The sequence below is a fragment of the Anabas testudineus genome, chromosome 16 (assembly GCF_900324465.2).
Source record: "Anabas testudineus chromosome 16, fAnaTes1.2, whole genome shotgun sequence".
In the NCBI taxonomy this organism is placed as follows: Eukaryota; Metazoa; Chordata; class Actinopteri; order Anabantiformes; family Anabantidae; genus Anabas; species Anabas testudineus.
The window spans coordinates 16243117-16266529 of record NC_046625.1 but is presented as its reverse complement, the minus strand read 5'-3'; the positions used below and the strand labels follow the sequence as shown (position 1 = coordinate 16266529).

The following is a 23413-nucleotide window of genomic DNA, read 5'->3' as shown; positions in this document are numbered from 1 at the left end:
GGCATTTTCAGAATCACTCTTGGCAGTTGTAATAACACAAGCTGGATTCAGGATTCACCATAGGAATAACCAGCTCTACCCCAAGCCTGGGCTTTCACAACAACAGCTGGGTTCATCCTTTCTGACTGAATAGCTACCCAAACGTTACAACAGCAGCATCTGTAATATAAAGCAACCTCCATCACAAGCTTGCACAGCGATAAGTCATTTTAATATTATTCTCCAAGTCCTAGTTATGCCATTATGTTCAATTCATTTACTCACTCAACCTTGTACTTTCTTATACAGACACTGCTATCATCATCATCATGCAACTGTTCTCGTCCATACATAATCCCTTCCTCACTCATTTCATTCCCTGCCACTGTAATCATTATCATAATGAACACAATCTTGCTCACTACTGGTTGTACTCAATCACTGCCTGTCTGACATTCGACTTCCTTACTGAACATTAAGACTTATTGATGACTTTACCTGTTGTCTTTTCTCAAACTCCAGCTTAATAGGGGACTTGATGCAGTTGCAGGTGTCCTGATAAGTCTGTTTAAGTGCCAACTCCATCAGATGCTTGTGGTATGCGCCCGCCATGTTGCCACACATGAAAATTATAATATTGGCCAAAATCTGGGCAGGAACAAAAGAACAGACAAAGCTAGTATTAGTATAGATAAGTATCAGACAAAATTAATCATTCATTTATAACTGTGGTAAATGGTAACCTGGTAGAAACTGAATTAAAACAGGAAAAACAAAGCTGTAAAAGGAAGGGATACAGATCTATGCATTTTATATAAATGAAACTAGAAGTTTTAGTAGATTAATTTATGGATTAAGCTTTTAGATAACTATAGTATATACATTAATTTGAGGATCAAGCCATCCAGTAGCAGTTTTCAGAGTTTTCTAAGAAAATATGGTTTAATCATTCTAGGTCCTGAGGAGATGGTTAGTTTTTGTGACATGGATCCAATGCCCACATTATGCACTGTTGACTTTATTTCATGGCAATGTAGCTTTTATAAACAACTCTGTTTTTATTTGATTTTCTTGTGAATCAGTTGTTATAGAAAGTGGTTGCACCTGCTGATGACCTCAGAGATAGTAGAACGGTATACAGAATGAGATTAGTGTGTGACCCCTATGCTGCCCCTGCTCAGTTGTTTGCAGACTAAAAATAGGACTGTGTATTGGCTGCATCAAATTCACAGTGGAAAAAATGAAAAACAATAAAAATGATGGAAACTAATAAATAAACTCAGTGGCTAATTATGTCTCCGCACATCTTGTCTATATAAATACTCTCCTTTGAGTTTAGGTCCATCGCACACAGAGAAGCCTGACAGTTCCTTAATTCTAATCATTACGCAGACACCACATCCAACTATTGGTTCCATTTGGACATGGCCTGACTAAAGTGATGAAGCTGCTGTTGCACAGTCAAATAAATCTTATACATTTATACTGCAATTACTGAAATAAGCAATTGTACTAACAACTAGCTGTAATTTCCTTACTCATTTTTGGTAATTTGACCATCAAGTTAATGAAAAATATCTGAAGTACCTCTCAAATCTGAAACTCAAGACAACGTTCAAGTTCAACTGAAAATGTGGTACATTTTTTGTTTTCTCCAAAATAATGTTCTAATTGCTTCTATCAATAAACCTTAGTGGTACCTGTCAACAAGAAGGTGATACTTTTGCATTTGGTGCTTCCTCATCTTTATTTGAATTTGAATCAGAAATTATATAAAATACATCAAATTTTTATTTTTATCCTCAGTCCAAAGTCTTACTATCTTGTTATCTCCTGCTCACTCTCTGTTGTACATTCAAGGTTGAACAGGTGATAGGTAGGTCAGACAAAGTTAAGGTGAGCCTGATTAGATGTTGCAAGATAAAAACTGTGGAGATCAAACCTCTTAATTCTGGTAACTTGCCATGTTTGCTAACAATATCCTCAGGCCAAACTTAGCACAAGTCCCACTTGATTTAATGAATCTAGAATATTAAAGACTTTCTGCCAGTGTGGTGTGTAAATACCATTATAGCCTCACAGGGCCGCAAGCATTGGTGTATACTTTCAGTCTTATATTTAGTCTTGTATTCATTATCAGGCTTTTCATTAAAATGCAAATCTTTGATTTCTCTACAGAGGTTGTGTGATGCCTAAAAAAGCAGTATTCAAGAGAACCAGGTAACTCAAATGCCTTATGTCCAATGACATTCAAAGATAACTACATGTGGGGAGCTCATTTACTGCCCTTTTTTTATTGGCAATACCCAACTTTCACTCACTCATGGCAGCATTACACAGCAAACTCCATACACAGAACTATTATGATAGAAGACGCCTGGTGATGACAGGTGGACGTAAAAAGACAGATAGCCTTGATAATCTTGAGCCTGCCTTGTTAATTCGCACTCATCTCTCTTTTACTAGCAGTGTCTGCCATTGTTTCCAGCATAATGTCTGACCACTGGCAATTTTATCTCTCTCTAATGGCATAAAGTGTCAAACAGATGTACAGTTGCTTCAGAGAATATTCAGATCCCATAATTTTGCATTGTTCTATTAATACAGTTTATACAGTTTTTATACAATTATCTACAACCAGTAACCAATAACAGCAAAGTGTTGGCAACTGTTTTTTAAAATGCACTTAATTTACTTAAAATGTATTTTACTTTATATATTAAAGTCAGAAACAGAAGTGTTTACACCCTTTTACTGGGACAGTCCAAACTGTGCTGAGGCACATCCTGTTTGGACAGATGGGTTGTTCTTATGCAAAAGATTCACTGCTATGGGGGGAATAATAAGAGATGTTGAGTTTTATGAAGCACAAATTGTTGCACACTACGGTAATACATAGGACTGATTAAATAAACAATAATAAAACAATTTCCACTGACACAGGCAGTAACCTGATGGCCTTCACGACTGTTAAACATGGAAACATATTATTATAAAATTTTCAATCATCAATATGTGTATATTTAAATCACATAGCTTTTATAATTGACTTCTCAAGTGGGACTGACATAACCAGATAACCTTATCCAGGATTAGAAGAACTGGCATTACTCATTTGATCCTGGATCTGTTTAATAACATATGAAGAACCTGAAGGTCTGCCACATCTTGCATTGTTGAATAACTAGTCAATGATCATTGATTAGCACAAATTAATAACCTGGATCTATAGTGTGCAATACCTATAAAACATCTCAAAACCAAGTCCATAATAAAATGTGCAAATGTACACAATTTTGTATCCAGATAAATTATATAAATTGAATGTATTGAGGACTTTAAATACACTCATGATCTGTCACTCTTTTATATTTGACAAAAGCATACAAGAGTGGCAGGGGTTATATACATGGGAGCTGGCTGGGTTTATATTTACATCTATTCACTGTTTCATGATTCACTATTTAGGACAAGACATCCCAACACTAAATTCATTTCGAACCACTGAGAGAGACCTGAAATAAATTTTTTCATAGCTAAAGGCATTACTGATAAAGGGCCATTTACAAGACTGGCTTAGTTACATTTTTAATACAAAGTCTGACAAAACAGTCTGGACAAGTAAACTGAATGACTGAAAGCAGGTGCAAAAAGGTGGAATGATGCCTTTGCAAATAGCTTTCCAAAAGAGTTTGCAGTCACGCTGTAGTCCTGATAGGCTACTGTATATGTGATGTTAGATCTAACTAGTTTTGACACCAGAATGCAAATACAGGTTAGTGCATTACTTCACTGAAGTCCATCTTTAAAAAAAAACAAAAAACAAAAAACATATTCAACACAATAAGCAACAGTTAAGCTAGTTATAACGCAAAAAACTAAATATATCCACTGCAATCCACCAGCAGCCTCCCTCGCTGTTCCATAACACACCACGTATGAATTACAATACAAAAAAGTCAAGCAGAATTACTGGCCTTATCTTTTAAACAGATTATATTCAGTTAAACTTGTTGCTGTTTTATTAGCTGACATCTGTTAGACAAGACACTGACGGTAGGATGGCCTCTAAAGGGTTTTGAGCCATGGTGGTGTATTCTGGGATTATCTAAATCAGAGAGCTTAGCTCTACAGGTTATTGATTGCTGTTACACTAACATGTGTACAAGGAGAGAAATGTATGAGATTAATGTGAAGGTGAATCTTGTTTTAATATTCATCTGATTTGCTTTGTGATCCCTTCGACAGAAATGACCACAAGAAACTGTTATTCTGTCAACAAAAATTTAACAAAATACAATCCTGGAGAGAAGAGTAATGGAAACCTAAGTGTGAGTGCTGTGATGAATTATTGATAATTTGGCACGCAACAGTCAAAAGAGTGCAAACGAAGGTTATTTCTGGTCTGAGAAGAAAGATTGTCATGGAATAATTTTAATACAGAAAATACTAAATGATCTTCAGTATCACCATAAAGCTAATCACAGAACCAAATTTAGACAGTTTGGATAAAATCTAAATATTCCAAAGTTCTACACATAAATTAATTAGAGAAGATATTGAATTGGAAATAAGGGACCTTTGTTGAATAATGCATGTTTTATCTTTAGTATTATTCAAGCTTTCAAGTATTCAAATGCTCTAAAGCAGAGCTGTGTAGGAATACTAAAAGACTAAAAGAAAGAAATATATTTTTAAATTTGAGTTGCTATAACTCTCTTCATGATAAGATTACAGAGGAATTACATTTAAGTAAAATAGCAAAGTAATGCAAAAGTTAATTTCTGTTGGACATACAACAGGAAAAAGTGGAAATTGCAAATGTTACCTGAACATGCATTCAAAAGGGAACTTTCACCTTGTCAACAAATGAGCTGGTTCATTTAAGATTCGAATGAGTCAACACTGCAAAGTTCAATGAACTTGAAAAAGTGAAGACGTCAGCTCAGTTCCTTTTCAGTTAAATACCTCCCTGAGCAGTTTGTATGCACACTTGAACAATGCACACGAGTGAAGACATTTATTGTCGAATATACAAATTTCTAGCAGGACAGACCAGTGTTATCTTACAAAAAAGTCTTAATGATTTAAATCATCTTAAATCAAGTTAAAGTAAATACAAACCCAGCATAAATGTGAGTATGTTTATCACTGTACATCTGTGCAAGCCTGTATGAGATTTTGAACATTTTGGGAAATAGGCGTAATCTTTCTGCAAACTAAATATAAATTTTGATTGTCGTGTCTACGGGGTAAATACTGAAAACAAAGGCAAACCGTCTGCCACTGTCCAGAGCTAACAAAATTCACCTATCACCTCTTAGCACCTTTGAAATTCATTAATTAAAAACACTATATGTCTATTATTAAATTCATTCAACAACAAAAGCCTCCAAAGTATGTGTTGTGTTTCTATTTGTCAGAGCATTTTTTGACCATGCAATAAGCCTTGTTGTCACTGTGAGGTCTCAGACGTTTGCTGCTAAACATAGCTTCATATATAATACACATTATTTAACAGATATAAGAGTTTCAATTTTATTTTTGAATTTGAATAAAATAATTCCCAAAATACGAAAATACTTCAAAGTTAGCAAAATGTAATAATAATATTTTAATAAAACTATGCTCTAAAACCTGAAGGTGAACAGGTTCTATTGAAGCCTTATGTAACCATGTGAAGCGCACTGTCTCTTTTATACTAGAAGTAGACTCCATATTCATTATTTCATTTAAATTGATATTTCTATGTTAAAGGTAAAGCAATGTACTTTAAAGCACTGAACAGCGCATCTGTAAAAACGTCTACATTTATTGTCCAACCAGTGGTAGACAACCAAAAAACATGTTAACCAGGTGTGTCACCTTGGAAAATACTATGAAGCTGGGTAGGTTTTTATAGGTGCTGTTGAGTAGTTATGTTCCGACAGTTATGCCTTGGAGCATCCTGTCACTAAACCTCACTGCTCTCATGTAAAAAGGAAGCCGTAAGATTCAGCCTGTGCCATCACAAAGGACTGAACTTAAACTGGCACATTTCCAAGGAAATGTAGAGGAGGAAAATGCATGCAAGCACTCTCTCCATCTCATCAGACACACACAGATACAAATATAGAGAAGGCACACACAGAAAGAATAAATGTGTTCTTTACAGGACAAGGCAATATGGATTATAGTTTTTAACACTGTATGTCTTTTATAAATTGCAATCAATCATAAAACACATACTCTGGAATATTTGAATGCAGCATGTCCATGTCAAAAAAATAACCATTTAAGCTACTTCAATAACATTACTGCTTTCAAGCAGTCCTGCTAATTGTTGTGCAGCACTACCTATTATCAGTCTTAATTTAGCTTTTTTAAATCTATACTCGTGTGAGTTCAGTATGCCTTTTATTTTCAATTCCTAGCTGCTATGAAGAAAATCCCTTTCTAAATTGAGAAGCAGCACCCCACTATGAGTACTGAGCACCAGGTTATTGGATCCAATATTTCCTTCAAAGGAGAACAAACTACTCAGGGTGTGGTATCCATGGCACACTGAATGTACTTATATTTCACTGTGTTAAACTCAAACATCAAAATGTCAAACTCACTGTTAAAATGTGACTCTGAAGTACAATAAGGATGTATGAAAAAGATATGTGTCAGCTCTTTCAGAGACAAAAGCCCAAAAGGGTACCAGGCCCAGATGTTGTGTTATCCACACATCTGAAAGGTACCCTGTTCTTTCATATGCCCTACAATTATATCAGCTCCTAAGAAACCCACTATAACAGGACTACATGACGACAAACCTCTCTTTTTAAAAAACATAAAATTTGAGAGCACTGTAAGACTTTGTACAATGACATGTGACAAATTTACCCTCAACTGTCATCAAAACAACAAATACAGTCTTTGGCATAACAACAGTCAACTGGCAGAAGACATAACTGTCAACAAATAAAATACTGGTAACAAAACACGGAGCAGTAAGCATTTGGCACAGTCTGTGTTTACTAGTGGGCATTTCATTCGTTGCCAATGTGATGTCTAACCCAGCATGTCATCTTGACTGCCGATTGTGCAGCAATCTGTCTCTTCTTGCCACAATGCCTTGGTAAAATGACACACACAGATTGTACTAAATATCTCTAATATGTCTGCCACAGTCATTTCTTGCAGCAAAATAGGCCAGTAAGAGAATTGTGCTTATACACCTGAGAACCTTTTTCAGCTTTAATAAATTTGGAACCATTAAAGAGGGAAAATAAAGAACAAGAAAAGCCTTTTCAAAGTATTTTGGAATACTTTGGAATAATTTATTTGCCATCTTTTTTTTTTTGTTTAGAGGGATACTCTTTTTTTTAGCTGACAGTGAATTGACTTAGCACACAAGAGAGAGACAAGAGACTGAGATATATTAATAAAAGTACAGTATGTACCATACAGCCCCTGTATTCCCATGCTGCAGTTATTCAAATAAAAAAAGGCATGCTGAGCCTAAACTTGTCTTTGTCTATGGAGAATTCTTTTAAAACAGTGCACAGAAAATTTTGAATAACATGATATAAATTATGTATAATGAACTATAAATGATTCTTTTGATTTATTTTATAAGAATAGGTTATTGGTGCTTAGGAAACCTTTAAAAACATGTATCACCTGCAAATTCATACAGTTCCTACAGAAAAAACACAGAAGAGTAATTTACAATAATTTACACAAAGAATACACAGTCATAGACATACAGCTTTTTTGAATTCTAGCAATGCCCTTTCCAATTTAGTTCTAAAATGTTAAACAGCATCTTGGTCTTTAAAGATTATCAGTGAGGTGTGGCTCACATATTTGTTAACCTAGTGCTTACCTTTATGCATTAGTTGAAAGTAGCCCAAAGTAGTCCCAAATATATTGTCAATCAATGATTAAAATTTGAATAAGCTCAAATAAAAAAGTGCATTACCTGAACAATTTGTTACCTGATATTGATGTTTCTTTGTCCTTTTCGGCATATGCTAAGTGCCTGAACATTTTGTATAATAGTGCTGGAAAGAGAGTGACCTTTAATAAAGTATTAAAAAAAACACATTAGAATTTCTATTGCTCACCTGCAATGCTAAATTAGTTTTAAAGGTCACATTTGTTTGCTAAAAATATAGATGATGAAAAATGTCCAAACAAGCTTGTTTTGGAACAGGATGGGGAAATGTCTGCAAAGAAAAACAATTAAATTAAGATTCCATCTGATTTTCAAAAATGAATACATTCATAAATTAAAAAAATAAAAAAGGTTATTCTATGAAGTATGGCTCAAGTAGAGTGTGTGTGGAGTATAAACAAGCATTATATATGGGTTTTGCATTTATTATTATTATTATTATTATTATTATTATTATTATTATGTTAATGACTACTACATGACAATACAGGTTCACTAAAGGTTACAGAATAAAACGAAGACAAATTTGCATATTTCTTGTATGGGATCACTTACCAATTTTAGAAAGTTACTGGTCCTGACCAAGAAATTGTTTTAACAAATTTGTGATTTTCTTAAAGTGTTTTTTAAAGTTTTATTCAAACATGCTAATCATGTATCTTCAGAGGTGCTATAAGGTGGCTTTCCATTATATTAAGACTGGCTTGTGGACAGTGTCCCCATTTCCAGTCCTGTTTCCAGTCTATGCTAAGCTATGTTAGCCCACTTCTGATTACAGTTTTATAGTTACAATTAGTCCACACTTATGTTTGATCACCTTACCTGCCATACTACTGGCTCCATGAGATCAGTTGTCGTGGACAGGCAGACACTCAACACAATGGTGTGAGAAGCAGAGGTCAGGACGCTGGCGACGATGGCCTCACGCATAGAGAACGGCAGCATGGTGTAAACCACAAACACAATGAACAGGAAGAACGACACCTGTGAAGAAAAAAATACGCTTTAAACAAACCTGCAGAGAGAAGCGGAAAGAAGAGATTGAGAAAGAGCAAGAGGAATGGATTAACAAGAAAAGAAAACAGATGAAAGTAAAACATCAATAAATCACAGTACTGTGGGAAAGAAAAACCATGAACCCGGAATTCGAAACTCTATAGAGTCTGGTTGAAGAAGTAAAGATTATTTATGGACAGCTACATTACAGTGGCATTAAAGACAATTAACATTTAATTAAAAAAGAAGGAAATGGCGAGAAAGGATGCGTCGATCTTTAAGAACATTTCAGTGTTCTACATTGTAATAGTTGAGCATCTTTAGCTTACGTAAGCCTGACCACAGGAAACAAATGATGACAATCAGGAATCAAACTTCAAACCTTAAATCTCTAATGTAGCATGTTAAGTAGTTTCCTTTTTGCTTGAGCTCTATGCATCATACAAATAGGCTCATGCACAAACCCTTCTTTAATAGGTCTTCGGCTGCATGGCTGAAGCAACTCATCTGCTGCTATGCATAGACAGAAAGTGGCCAGTGTTCTTACAGGCTACAGCCAGGTGCCAGTTAACATTTCTTAGTTGGAAGGCCAGTGGGAAAGCGGGGTTAGGATGCACAAGGCAGCTAGATGGAAAGCAGGAATGAAAGCAATAGAGAAAGAAGGAGAACAAGTGACAATGAGGAAAACAGTACCTCCTCTGTTTAAGCTTTGGTAAACAGTTCATATAAAATCTGTAGGAAAAATCAATATTCCACTGCTACTTTATCAGCTAATTATGCTAGTAAATAGAAACCGGCAGAACGCACACACACAACCCTAAAAACAATGTTTTATTTCTGTTTAATTTAAATTCAGCTCAAACACATAATGTTCCTCCTGCAATTGTATACCTCCTGTTGCTTCACTACAGATAAAACAGGAACTGTAGGACATACAGCATTTACTAATTAGTCTAATCATGATAATGCCGTTTCATAGTTCTCTCAAATTGTTAATGGGGATTGTGTGATCAGCAGAGGAGCAAATTGTGAAGAAGCTAAGTTTTAAGTTTTAGTCAAACACAGTAAATTTTATGTTATTGGTCATTATACAACTTCTACATGGTAGAATGGTAGTACTTGACAACCTGAAAAAGTCACAGTCCCTCACATGACTGGTCATGAAGAACAGGGGCAATCCTTTGCTAATAAATTACAGCACCATGGGGGAAAAGAATCACAACAAAAATCCTTAAATAATTAATTTCTATAAAACTGTTTTTTTGATACAATTATTGTGGACAGTCAGATAGTACTTCACAATCAAGTTGAGAAAAAATATAAATCCCATGGTAGTGTGTCTATTTTGTTCCACAGTTTTATTAATAAAAAACAGAAATAAAGTAAGTCTGAGTTCTAATATAAAAAAAAAATAGATAAACCTGCCGAGAAGACCAAATAATGAACCTCTAAAGTATATTATGCAAGACTAATGCTGTATTTCTAAATGTCTCTGGAAAGTCACAAAAAATGTTCAAATGATGCTCATCTAGTCTATTTCAAATAGTACTGAATATAATAGTATTTAGTAATACTGTATAGAACGTCAAGATTCTTGATAATGTGCAAAACATTTTCACAATAAAAAGTTACCAGCCTCTGCAACTGAAAGTATTCAGGAAAAGTATTGATAATCTTTTTGTACAGTAACAGAAAACCAAGTATTTGTATTCCTGCATGAGCAGTAACTGTGGTGATGGTTGCTGCTGTTATTTCCTGCAGCTTTAAAGAGCAGGAAACAATGTCAGATTGCTAATTAAATATGAGAACTTGAGAACTTTGAGCCTGTCCAAAAAATAAATAAAATAAAATAACGCCTTTAGCTTTGATTACAGCACACATTCAACTTGGCATCATTTCGATAAGCTTCGGCAATGTTACAACATTTATTCCTGTCCAGCGTTGCATTCATTTTTCGCCAAGATCTTCTATTGATGATGGGAGAGTTGGACCACTGAGCAAAGTCTTCTCCAGTACATCCCAAAGATTCTCAATGAGGTAAAAGTCTGGACTAGATGCCCAAATGTTTTCAGTCGAGGAACCCGCACAGCTAAGCTGGCTTTAACTACTAGTTAAGTTACCCTCATGTTTTAATGACACGTTTACATTATTCTTCTCAATGTCAAAGTATACAGCCTCCTCACAGTGCATACATACATTACATTTCATACATTATTCATCGAGACATTTAAGGTGTGTTTAGTAAGCTGTTTCAAAAGCCATGCATAAAATGACAAGTACCCAATGAAGTAGTGTATAATGTAATTTCCTGCACACACAAAAAATTGCTTGTTTGATGGACCACCTGCAACTGGTTCTTTAACATTGTCAAGTCGACGCCCCGTTTCCTCAGTAAAACACCAGTATTGATGAAAGCATCTATAATTACAGAAGCCAACCATAATGGGAGTAACCTCTAATGCCCCCTGACCTTTTGCAAAATCACACACTGCCAGTACACAGGATCTTGCTTTTTAAGAGTCAAGTTATAGGCCAGACCATTTCTTCTTAGTTTATTTTTTTTTTCTTTTCTTCATTTTTGTGTCTCTCTGGACTGGCAGAGGTCAGAGTTGCTTTCTCATATTTCCAATTTCTCTTGTTGGTTGTGGCACAACTACTGTATTACAACCAAACTTTATAGTTTCACCTAGTTTAACCTCTGTAACAACTGTGTCTTTAACACAATCAGTAGAAGTTAACTTATATATATATATGTATATATATGCAATCTGGCATTTCCATTTTCTCTTCTATTTACATGACTGCTTCACATAATAATCCCTTTTGCATGACGGACAGCATCCAGAGAACTAGTCCATTCTCATTTTGTTTTGTGTTTTTTTAAAGTAAGTACGGATGGTGCAAAAGTTGTACTTGTTTTTGCTCTACAGCTTTGTACCTGCAAGAATGTGAAATAAAGCACAGTAAGCCAGTAGGTAGATTTCCTTTTACTGTAACACAGCAATAGCTACTGAACTAGAGCCAGAAGCAACAAACCAACTAACTGTTGTGAAGCTGAACGACACAAGATGTAGAACAATATGTAATATGCATGGCTGAGTAGTACAGCTCTGAAAGCAGAATCAAATATAAAATAGAACTGCAATGATTATGAATCTACTGATTATTTGAGAGAAAATGAATCATTAACTATTACTGTAATTAATTAAAACCACAGTATGCAACTTTCGCAAATATTTTAGTATAAATATACTCCAAAACCTATCATGATGTTGATAGTCAATGTTTTCTGTGCCCCACACAGACAATTTTGTGATTTAGTTTGACTTTGATTCTGGGGTTTTAGGCAGCTGGCTTTAAAGAACGAATCAATTTGAATATTAGGCCTTTGTAAAATATAACTGTCTTTTAGTACTTTTAGACCTGTTAGAGACAGAGCAATTCATTGTTTGAAAAAATAATCTACTGGTGAACCACTAATGGAAATAACTCCAGTCTCCCTGTTTTTGTTTGGGTTAGTCTCTGCAGTATTGTGCTTGAATAAACACAACCCTAAAAAGAACCATTTCTAATGTCCCTATAACACTGCCTCAATGAGCACAGTCTTGTTTTATTCTTGCAATGTTACAGTTCAGTAACATTGGCAACAAGCATTCAAATGCAAATGCAAATTAAAGACAGACCAGAAAAAAAATGAATAGTGGAAGTTTTCTCCAACCCTCTAAAAAAATTTAAATTCTAATTCTATGGCAGTGGGAACATAGAACTGAATAAGCGAGTTACTATGATGTATTCAAGTAAATTAGTAAATTAGAATGAAATTAGAAAAAAAATTATCTTGTTTTCACTTTGTCGCTAAAATACAAAATTAATATAAAATCATAAAAAAATATAGATGTAAGCACTGAATCAGAACAAATATTGATACAGCAATTGAAAAAAACACCAGTGTAAGGTTACATGACTCAAGCTGCAACAGAAAGGAAGTGTAGATGTGCAACCACTAGATCTTTTAGATTTTTCTCCTGTGTAGACGATTAAGAAACACATTATGTATTAGACTTCCTACTACAAGAGAGAGCTGCTAATTGCTGCCAAATATCATTTACCACAGTAACATAATTTGTTTACAGTCCAGAAAGCTTTTTTTTTTTTCCTAAGTGAATGCTTTGAAACCTAATGCTGCTAACTATATCATGTACCAAGGATAATGGAGAGGCTGAAGGCAAGGACACCTGCTGAGCTATTCTGCATACATGATACTTTCAGTAATAAAACAGTGAGGGGCTTCCTTCATTGTGGTTAAAGCCACACACATACAGTAAGCCCCTTTCCTTCTGTCAGTTAAGTGTACAATGCTTTTTATAATCTATAATGGTACAGTCCACTCTAGCTCTGTCCCATTAATCAATTTCTTCATAATGACACTAAGGAGGGTTCATAAAACAAATTATAGGAATGGAGCATCAGATTACATCAGGCTTTTAGTCTACAGTCTGTGGCAGAGATTAGTTTCCAGTTTCCAGTGTGGAGGGGTTTGTGTGTGTGTGTGTGTGTGAGTGAGTGAGTGAGTGAGAGAGTGAGTGAGTGAGCGAGCGAGCGAGCAAGAGAGACTCTGCTATGTCAGAATTTTTTAAAAAGTGCTCTTTTTCTATTTGTAGCTATACTTATTAAATTTGAATAAAAGGCAGATCCACTGCATTTATCGTAAGCATGCAGAATTGAATGAAGTTAAGACACAATCAGATAAAGTGCTTGGTTTGTAATTTCCATAAACAGTTTGGGCAGACTGATCTTGTTACACAAAAATATTTTTTCTCCTCCATCTCTCCCTTAACAACCCGAATATTTACCCATTAATAGTTACTGTCTTATTTCTACCATTTACTATAGTCTTAACAATTCTAACCAGATGGGCTTTTTCACCACAACTTTCTTTGCCCCACCTCTCTCTTAACGCTATATACTTATACTTACTATATTCAAAGTGGGTGTGCGTGTGTGTGTGCGCACGCACGTGTGGCAGAGACTGTGAAGGATCGAGAAAGAGGATGGGAGTAGATGAGGCAAGGTCCAAACCTGGAGCACACAGATACATGAGGCTGGGCCATACAGATAAGCTCCTCTCTTCACCATCAGCAAACAGACATGGCTTGGTGGAGACAGGATAAGCATCCAATTGATCTCCGGTTTTAAAGTATACTGTATACAAAACTAACTCTGGGAGACCACAACACAGCTGAGGGAATATTTGGAGTTTCTGTTCCATTTCTTAACCTTGCAGTGTACTACACTGACAGTGCAGTATGTATTGTAACTCCCTTTTGTTTTCTCACCGTCTGGCTGTCTCTTTTTGTCAATGTCAAACCATAAAATAGTTATTTTGCCTATGCAGGCAAGCTGCTTCATGTCACTGAAGCTAGGAAAACATACTGAGGACAGGTTTTTATTTTATTTATTTACACCCCCCATCCAAGAAAAAAAGAAAGTCACCACCTTTCACCGATTATGTTTCAGCTGGCAACAACCTATTTAACTCTAACTGAAACAGTGAGAACATTCTGATTTCTTATACAATGCTCTGGTCGTGGCAAAGATGTTAATCTGTTTAAGAAGGGTCAAAATATTGGCATGCAACACGAAAAAAAAAAAAAGTTCTAAGAAGATTGCAGAATTACTAGAATTCGGTTAAGAACTTTCCAACGCAAAAACTGGAAGGATAGTGGGGATCATCTTCTTCAAAGTAAGAGCATTTCTCCATGCAAATTGCAAAGGGAACTCAAGGGATTGGGACTTAACACCTGTGCAGACTTAAGAAAACCACTTGTCATTTAGGCTAATAAAAAAAAAAGGCTTCAAATTGCTAGGGAGCATAAAGATTTGACTCTGGAGCAATGGAAGCAGGTCATGTGGTCTGATGAATCCGAACCAGTGGGGGCAGTGCTATGATCTGGGGTTGCTGCAGTTGGTCACGTCTGGGTTCAGCAATGAGTGACCAGGTTATTCCATCAATGGATTTTTTCCTCCGTGATGGCACAGGCATATTCCAAGATGACAATACCAGGATTCATCAGGCTCAAATTGTGAAAGAGTGGTTCAGGGAGCATGACACATCATTTTTTTACACATGGATTGGCCACCACAGAGTCCAGACCTCAATCCTGTTGAGAATCTTTGGGATGTGCCTTGTGACTTTGAGCAGCTGTCAGACTCTCTGATCATAATACAAGCGGAAAAATTAATGCAACTATGAACGGGAAAAAATGTTGTGACATTGCAGAAACTTATTGAAACGATGTCAAGGCAAATGCGAGCAGCAATCAAAGCTAAAGGCTGTCCAATAAAATATTAGATTGTGTTCCAGAGATATAAGCCCAGTGACGTTGTTTATTGTTGTGCATGGGTTACAATAATAATCGTTTCATCATAAAAAATAAATAAATAAAAAACATGCACTGTAAAATATTTTCTAAGAGATCCATAAAAAATGCATGTTAGCCTTTTTAAAATGGTGAAATTTGAACAGGCTAATAAGATCTAAAGAAAGCTCATTAAAGCAGTAGGAGCACTTAAAAGTATACCACTTCATATTAACTTCAAGTGATGACTTTAAATATTATATTTGTACATTGTTTGATAATGTTTTCATTAGATATTAAATTCATAAATTATAAAAATGTTTATTTTTGGTAGTAGCAAGGTCCCGTGTCATGGTGCTTCAGTGGTAATTGTGTTCCATATGATCGCCTCTATCTCACTGTGCCACCCTGTTACTGCAAGGCCTCATCCAGCCTATTCTCTTGCTCACATTTATTACAAAATAAATTTTACCTGACACATTGCAGTCCTGCAAAATATGTCGATCACATCCCCTATGCCAAACCAAACATGAAGCCTTCAACATCTTGGTACATTTGCTTTTCCAATTGTCATGTGATAAATATGCCATTATCCTTATCAAGTACGACATTACACCAAAAAACCTATACCATCTCTAATGTTTCATCGGCTGCCTTTTATTATATCTATGAAATCACACCAGTCGTGCTTCCTTTTTCTGCACACTTTAAGCTGCACATTTAGTTGTATATAAAATGTGATGGAATATATTTTTGATCAAGGTTTGCAAATTATAAATAAAAAACTAATCTATGATCAGAATTTTTTGACCAGATCATGACAAGCAGCAACAACACTGTATGACAGAAATGGGACAAAAGCAATCCTCCTTAATGAAATTAGGGTTATACAGTATATGATAGGCAAGGTGGTGGGAGGGTATGAAGCCCTGCCTCTAATCACTGTTTATTCTCCCTATTTCATGGCTGCCTCCTCACTAGAGCACAGAGCACATTTAATTAACTGACTTTTACTTTACCTCCCTCCTGTTGCCGGTTTGTTTTCCAGAGCAGACATCCACTTAGCAACTGCACAGTAACACCAGGGAAACCATAGATTTGAAAGGCTTTGTTATTAATATAACTTGCTGATAAGCAAAAATGTTGTTTAAGTTCTTACAAATGGAAGACCTTTGACAACAAGGAGGGCAGTGACTCCAAATGTTAATATGCTTTGTTAATTTCATTCAGTTTCATCTCAAAATGTCAGAATTTACGCACACAGACCTAAAGGCAGGGCTCCAACTGAAGATTATTTTCCACTATTAATTAATTCAAGAATATTTTACTGGATTACTATCAAGTAATAGGTACTCTGTCATTTACTAGAATTAGACTTCCACCATTTTGTACATATTCAAAGTAAAACTAATGTAATTGCTCTGTGGTGTTTATGGGATTGTGTGTTGCACAGAGAGACCACAAATGAGTTTGTCTTAACACTTGAGTTGATATACAAACTCAGGCTCTGTCATTTATTCGTCTCCATCAATACTGAAAAAAACAGAACCAATATTATAGTAGTATAGTATTAATATTTGAATTCACAATCAATCCCTGTTGATGAATGTGAAAGCATGTTTTACCCTTACTACACTTCCTCACCGCCCAATCAGAATACTGCCACAGTTAATTACTGTACTTGGACATTCAAGACAGTTACTGTACATCCTTGTACCATCCTAAATATATAAACAATAGCTTTAGAAAGTACTTTTCTAACTTGATCAAGTTGTAAATGTAATTTTAAATTGATTAAATTATTACAATAATAACAAACTTTTTTTTTTTTAATTTTAGAAAAAGGTATGAAAACTGTACCAAAAACTGAAATCTCTTATTTGTAGATGTATTGTGATCCCTAGTTCAATCCCTTTGGCAGTAATTACAGCTGCAATTCGTCTATGGTAAGTCTCTAGACTTTTCTCACATCTGGCTTCAGAACATTTATCCCTTTATTCCTGCCAGACCCACTCAAGTTAAGTTGGATTAAAAGAGAATGTCTGATCTGTCATCTCTAGGTCTTTCCACATATGTTGTCCTTGGTGTATGCTGCAGGTTATTGTCAAACCAAAAGATAAATATTTGCCCCAGTGTTGGCCTGTGTGCACTCTGGAGCAAGTTTTCTTCAAGGATTTGTCTGTATTAGGCTGAATTCATTTTTCCTTCAATTCTTAATTCTTCTGCCCCTGTCACTGAGAAGCACCCCTGTAACATGAGGCCACAACGACTGTGCTTCACAGTAGGGATACTGTTAGCCATTGACCAGTGTTTGAAGGTCTGACCAAAGACTTAACATTATTTCCATTGCACCACACAATCGTCATACTATGAGTCCTTTAACTGTGATTTGGCTGTCAAATGTGTCAAAAGAGTGGCTACTGTGTAGGTCCTGTCATATCCTGTCACGTTCTGTCTTCTGCAAAACTTTAAACAGGATTTAAACTGTTCCTCTTTACAGTCCAGTTCCTTGGATGTCATGGCTTGTTATTTACAGGAGAAACACTTCCACCTGTCCAGAATAGTATTATTTTATAACAATGTTGATTCTTTTAATATATCACTATTATATTAACTTGATTTTATTGTTTTAACAATTACTTTTACTAGCATGAAGAAAATTAAATGTCATGCAGCACTCAAACCAGTATGCATTCAGTCCAAAAAAAGAAAAAAAAGGCAGCCAATTTTAGAATGTAGGTCAGAAACCACAAGAAATGAAACCAAAGCTAAAGATTTTTTTTCCATGTCTTATTTTACATTTATCCAGTGTTCATTATAACAACACTTCACACTCATCACAAAAAAATATCATATACTGTAAGGAGTCAAGGAGAAAAAAAAACTAATTAAAACCTCTAGATTGTGTTGCTATCCGACTTTGTGACATTTCATTGCAATTGGTGAAATGTTTTTGGATAAGTTCCATATGTTTAAGACAGCATGTTCAAGAGATAGTGCTATACTTTATATATTCAAGTTTCTATTTGTTACATTTGATATTTTCCTAAGTCAGAAAATATCTTGTAAAACTACTCAATATTAGAGGAGAAACACACCAAATCTATCACAGCATATACCCCATGTGCCTGTACAACAAATTTACCATAGAATATATTTGTGTCTTACCTGATCCCATGGACAGATGATCCCGCCAGAAAACATAAAAAGGTAACCCATGGCAACCAAGCAGCCCCAGATGACCAGGGAGAAAACACGTAGAAGCTTCTTGAAGATGGACTCAATGCAGACAAGTACAAAAACAGCCAAGAAGATAGCCAGCGCTGTGGGCACAGTGATTACAAAGGCCACATGGTCCTCAACATTCTGAAAATGGACAAGATAAAACAATAACATAAGAGAGACAGTAAGACACATGGACAGATAATTTTATAGAGACAGACAGAGATATGTAATTTATCAAAGACAGTAAGAATAATTTCGGAGAAAATACATTTGTCTGGGAGTGCTAAATAAAGTAAAGAATGAAATTTAAGAATTGTCTGGAGGCATGAAACAGACCATTATAAAAAAGGCATTCCTCTAGCCCCATCTTTCTCTTTAGTGTCGAGAAAATACAAGTGGAAAGAAAACAACAACAACAACCCAGTGTCTTATTTCTGAAACAAGGTTGTCACTTGAGCCTACAGCTTACATGTAGCAGCTCCTACATGACTGAATTAAACTGACCATTACACTACATTTGGGTGGGAATACAACTAAGGCTGGGAAATAGGTGACAGGTGACAAGTTGAACACAACAAACAACAAAAAATATTTAAGAATTTAAGTATACTCAAACTATACAGAGATGTTCTATAAAAGGTCCATCATTTTTGTAACACCACAACATTTCCTTATGTCATATTTTGAAATATTCATGGCTCGACAAAGGCACAATTAATGGACACTGTGTTTTTATAAAGGCGGAAATGTAAAAAAATAATTGAGATTGGTATTCAACATCATCAGGTATGAACTACTATAGTCAAACAGTAAAGTTAGGCTTAAGATTATTTCAATATGGTTGAATGTACAAGTTAGTTATACAACTAAAAACAGTACCAAGAACATACTAGGAAATTAGGAAAAACCTAAAGAAGTCTCCACTGTTAACCGGTAGCAAAGCTGAAGCAACATCCATAATGGATTTGCTTCTGCCTTTCAAAAATACACTTAGATCTCAAAGTCTTGATAAAAATTTCAGGAGTTTTTTCCCCCCAAAGCTAGATGTAGGAAGATAGCACAGTGAAAGGAGTTGTTTGTGCTGCCTACATTTGCCAGGCTTCACCCCATCAATGCTTTTCCAGTGGTGTGATGGGGGATGGAAAAGTGTCAGGACATAGACATGCAGACAGATGTGGCACATCCTCACTGCCACATTTGGATGAAGACACAAGAAAGTCAGTGAAACAGACTGACACAAATCAATCAAACCTAGAATTCAACACCAAATAATAACTGTAAATTATACTGGATATTTAATAAATCTATTATTTTGGTCCTTTTGTCATGTGTCCTGTCAATTTACAGTCGGTTGTTTTTTTTATTCACCACAGCTTTCAGAAGTGACCTAACCATCTGCTTTTCCTGCCAGTCTATGTCACAATACTTCTTTCGGCACTTCTCCTCCTCTCTCGTTCTTTCTCTAGCCCCCACCCCCACCTTTCCTCTGCCTCTGCCTCTTGCACAGAGTCGATTCACTGGGACAGGAGAGGATGTGTGTGGCTGCAGAGAGCCACAGAGAGTTTGTCTCGCTCAGAGCACAGCTCCAAAACAGCACAGGATTTAGGTCAACCAGCTAGTAAGATGGAGGAATAATACATAGGATACAAATAAAACAGACATATTAAGGGAGTGATGACACAGACATGAGAATGGAAAGGAAAAAAAAAAAGGGAGCAGGCCTTTGAGCAGAGAGAGAGCAAAAAGAACAGACAATGTAGAATAACAACACTATGTCAGGAAAAAGGTCTTCACTTTTAAATTAATACTTGAATAATATTAACGTCAAGGTTTCTTTCAAAATAGCATCAACACAAATGCCACAAAATCAACTATCCAAAATAAAAATATGAAATCCACGGGTACACAAACCAGCAGTAGCAAAGGTCTTGAGAAAAAAGGAGGACTGATGAATGATGATTAACCCAAATATCTTGTCTAAATGTAGAAAGACATAATAGAAATCACTATTAGGACACTCATAAAAGTTGACATATTTCATATGAAATTTCCTATTAATCTAAAAAGTGTATTTGTTGGCCAATTAGAAATAGGTGATTCTGCCCGATTTATATATATATATATATATATGATTGTTAAATCTCAGCCTTATGCACACTTACAAATAGCTTTTTTTAGGTATTAGAATGGATTTTTATTTTTGAGTGCCTTGCCATCACTGCACTTATTTTTCTTCAGGGTTTAAGAGCAAAGAAATCCCTGTCAAAACAGTGACAGACAGAAACAAATTTCCCCTTCTGCAGTCAACCATAAGCTTAGACAATAACTAACTCCCTTATCCCCCCCCCTCACTTTTATCTCACCCTTCTCTTCACATTAGTGCTGCCATGAGGACCTCATGCTGTGAATAAGTGCATACAGATGTTGCACAAGAGCACTATGTGTGCACATTTATACACGTGTGAGTCAGAGAGAGGAGCTCATGCATTATGTTTCACAACCTCCCTTCTGTGTGTGTGTGTGTGTGCGCATGTGCACATATGCACAATTGTAAGCCCATGACTGGCATGCAACTTTGTGTGACCCATTTTTAGGCATGCTTATAGCCTCTGCAGAATGTGAGCACACACTCACATGCCTTCATGTAGCCTGCCCAAACTATTTACCACGTTTACACTTGATATGAATTCCTACACTTACTGCCATTGTCAATTATAGCCCACACAGCAATCAATGCCACCTGTTTGCTTACACCGTTTATTTGTACATTCAAAATTTTATTATGCATATGTGTATGTCACATCATGAATGAGCAGCTTACCAGTCCTGAAGCAAAGAACACAGTCAGCAGAGCCAGGCAGGCTCCCATCACAATGAGCAGCAGAAACACAATCAGAGGATGCTGCTGGCTCATACAGTAGTAGGATTCATACAACCAGTCTGTGGACCTGTTCCTCTTCTCCTGACCTCCTCCTCCTTTATCCCCTTCAGACTCCCCTGCCCTGTCCAGGAGATACCGCTTCCTTCTTATTGCCTCTTGCCACATAGATCTTGGAGCCAAGAAGGAGGAAGAGGACCGAGGAAACACAGAGGAGGTGGTTACTGCTGAGGTATTAGTAGTTTCTATCACAGACAAAGAGCAGTTGCTCTGTTCCGCTCTCCTGCTGTTGTTGTTCCTGTTGGGGACCCTGGTGTGATAGCCACTGATCTCTGGTGTGTCCTTTGGTTCTTTTGCCACCTCCTCTCTTAAGTCCTTCAGGCGGAGACAACTGAAAGCGGATGGTGAATCTGAGTCAGAAGCAGTGTGCGCTGGCCGGAGAGGTGGCAAGAACGCACCAAGGGTAGAGTGCAGCATCCTCTTCTTTCTCCTCCTGCCAACATGTTGAAGTGGGAAATGAAGGGGAGCGCAGAGACTGTGCTCTTTAGAGTGAGAGAGAAAAATGGGAGGGAAGTGAAGGGAAAGGGGAGGGAGAGAGGGCTAAGGGGGAGGGGAGGAAGAAAAAGAAGATGCAGCAGTAGGGAGAACTCGGCAAGTAAGAGAGAGAAGAAAATAAACATTTTAGCTCAAATTATAGAATGAATGATTTTCAAAACCAAAATAACCTACACCATCAGACCTTATGTTCCCTTTTATCAATTCACTGGGTACAACACACATGTAAAAAGATATTGTGTCTTCAATATATTATACACTGATAAAAAGTGTTCCTATATTTTTTTAAGCAGAGTTTAACATTTACAACAGTTACACTGCTGGGATATTAATCTGGTCAGTTAGGTAGCAGAGGGGGCTGTTAATCAGTTTCAGCTGCATTGGTGTTAATTAAGGGGCAACAATGAGACGACCCCCAAAACAGAAAGTTTACAAGTGGAGGACACTGACATTTTTTCGGAGTGGCCTGAGGACCAGACGTCATCTTGTGGGCCCTGTGCTAACTTCCCGGCACCGTGTAGCTCGATTGGCATTTGCCATGGAACGCTAGAATTGCAAGGTCCCCCACTGTGGCCCTGTGCTTTTCACAGATGAGAGCAGGTTCAACTTGAACAAATGTGACATGAATGAAATGAAAGGTCTGGACAAGCCGTGGAGAATGTTATGCTGTCTGTTATATAATTTAGCATGACCGGTTTGGTGGTGGGTCAGTGATGGTCTGGGGAGGCATGTCATTGGAGGGATACACAGACCTCTACAGGCCAGACAACAGCACCCTGAGTGCCATTAGGTATCAGGATGAAATCCTTGACTCCACTGTCAGACCCTACACCGGTACAGTGGGTCTTGGGTTGCTCCTGGGGACAACAATGCCCAGTGGTTATGTTAGTATGCTGGCAGTTCCTCAAGTATGAAGAAATAGATACCATTGACTGACCCCCACGCTTGCCTGACCTAAATCTAATAGGACACCTCTGGCACATTATATTTTGGCCCAACCAATTCCAGCAGGTTGCACTGCACTGTCAGTGTCACTGAACAGTTTACCTGTTCCTGTTGGTGTTAGTGACAACCACCTCTGTTTAGTAAGTTTGCAAACTGACATCTTTTACTGTAATGAAGAGAAAATAGGGTACATAGTTATCAACTTACACAATCTGAGTTAATTGGTGACAATTGACATGGCCTATCATTTTTATTTTATCTGGCTAAGCTGGGAGAATTAGTATTCTATCAATTTGACTACTCTGACTCAGACATTAGGCCGATAAGTGATTGCTCAGTCTTAAGATACAGTTAAGTTAATTATGCAACATACCATCAGCTTTTCTCACCATGTTTGGTGAAGATGATTTCTTAATTTGCTTGACTATTTGTTTTGTCTGTTTAAATGTTGTTCTTGACCCAGGTTGTTGAGCTTTACAGGCCCACCATAAAAATGCCTAAAACAACATATACAAATTAAAACAGCTGCAGCTCCTCAGCACACTATAT

General features: G+C 36.5%; 1 protein-coding gene across 3 annotated transcripts in view; it reads right to left on the bottom strand.

Annotated features, from left to right (window-relative positions):
* Positions 1 to 22487, bottom strand: part of adcy2a (adenylate cyclase 2a) — a 44988-nt gene extending 22501 nt beyond the window's left edge. The window contains exons 1-5 of one of the 3 annotated variants that reach the window (XM_026371511.1): positions 22370 to 22487; positions 21308 to 21964; positions 18430 to 18627; positions 8729 to 8890; positions 478 to 627 (exon numbers count right to left, since the gene is read on the bottom strand). In XM_026371511.1, the coding sequence (XP_026227296.1) occupies positions 478 to 627; positions 8729 to 8890; positions 18430 to 18627; positions 21308 to 21841 (1044 nt within the window). In that variant the 5' untranslated portion in view covers positions 21842 to 21964; positions 22370 to 22487. Of the gene's footprint in view, positions 1 to 477; positions 628 to 7946; positions 8005 to 8728; positions 8891 to 18429; positions 18628 to 19575; positions 19644 to 21307; positions 21965 to 22369 lie in introns of those variants that run through there. The other 2 variants (XM_026371513.1, XM_026371514.1) reach the window with 2 other exon arrangements.
* Between the last annotated feature and the right edge of the window lie 926 nt (positions 22488 to 23413).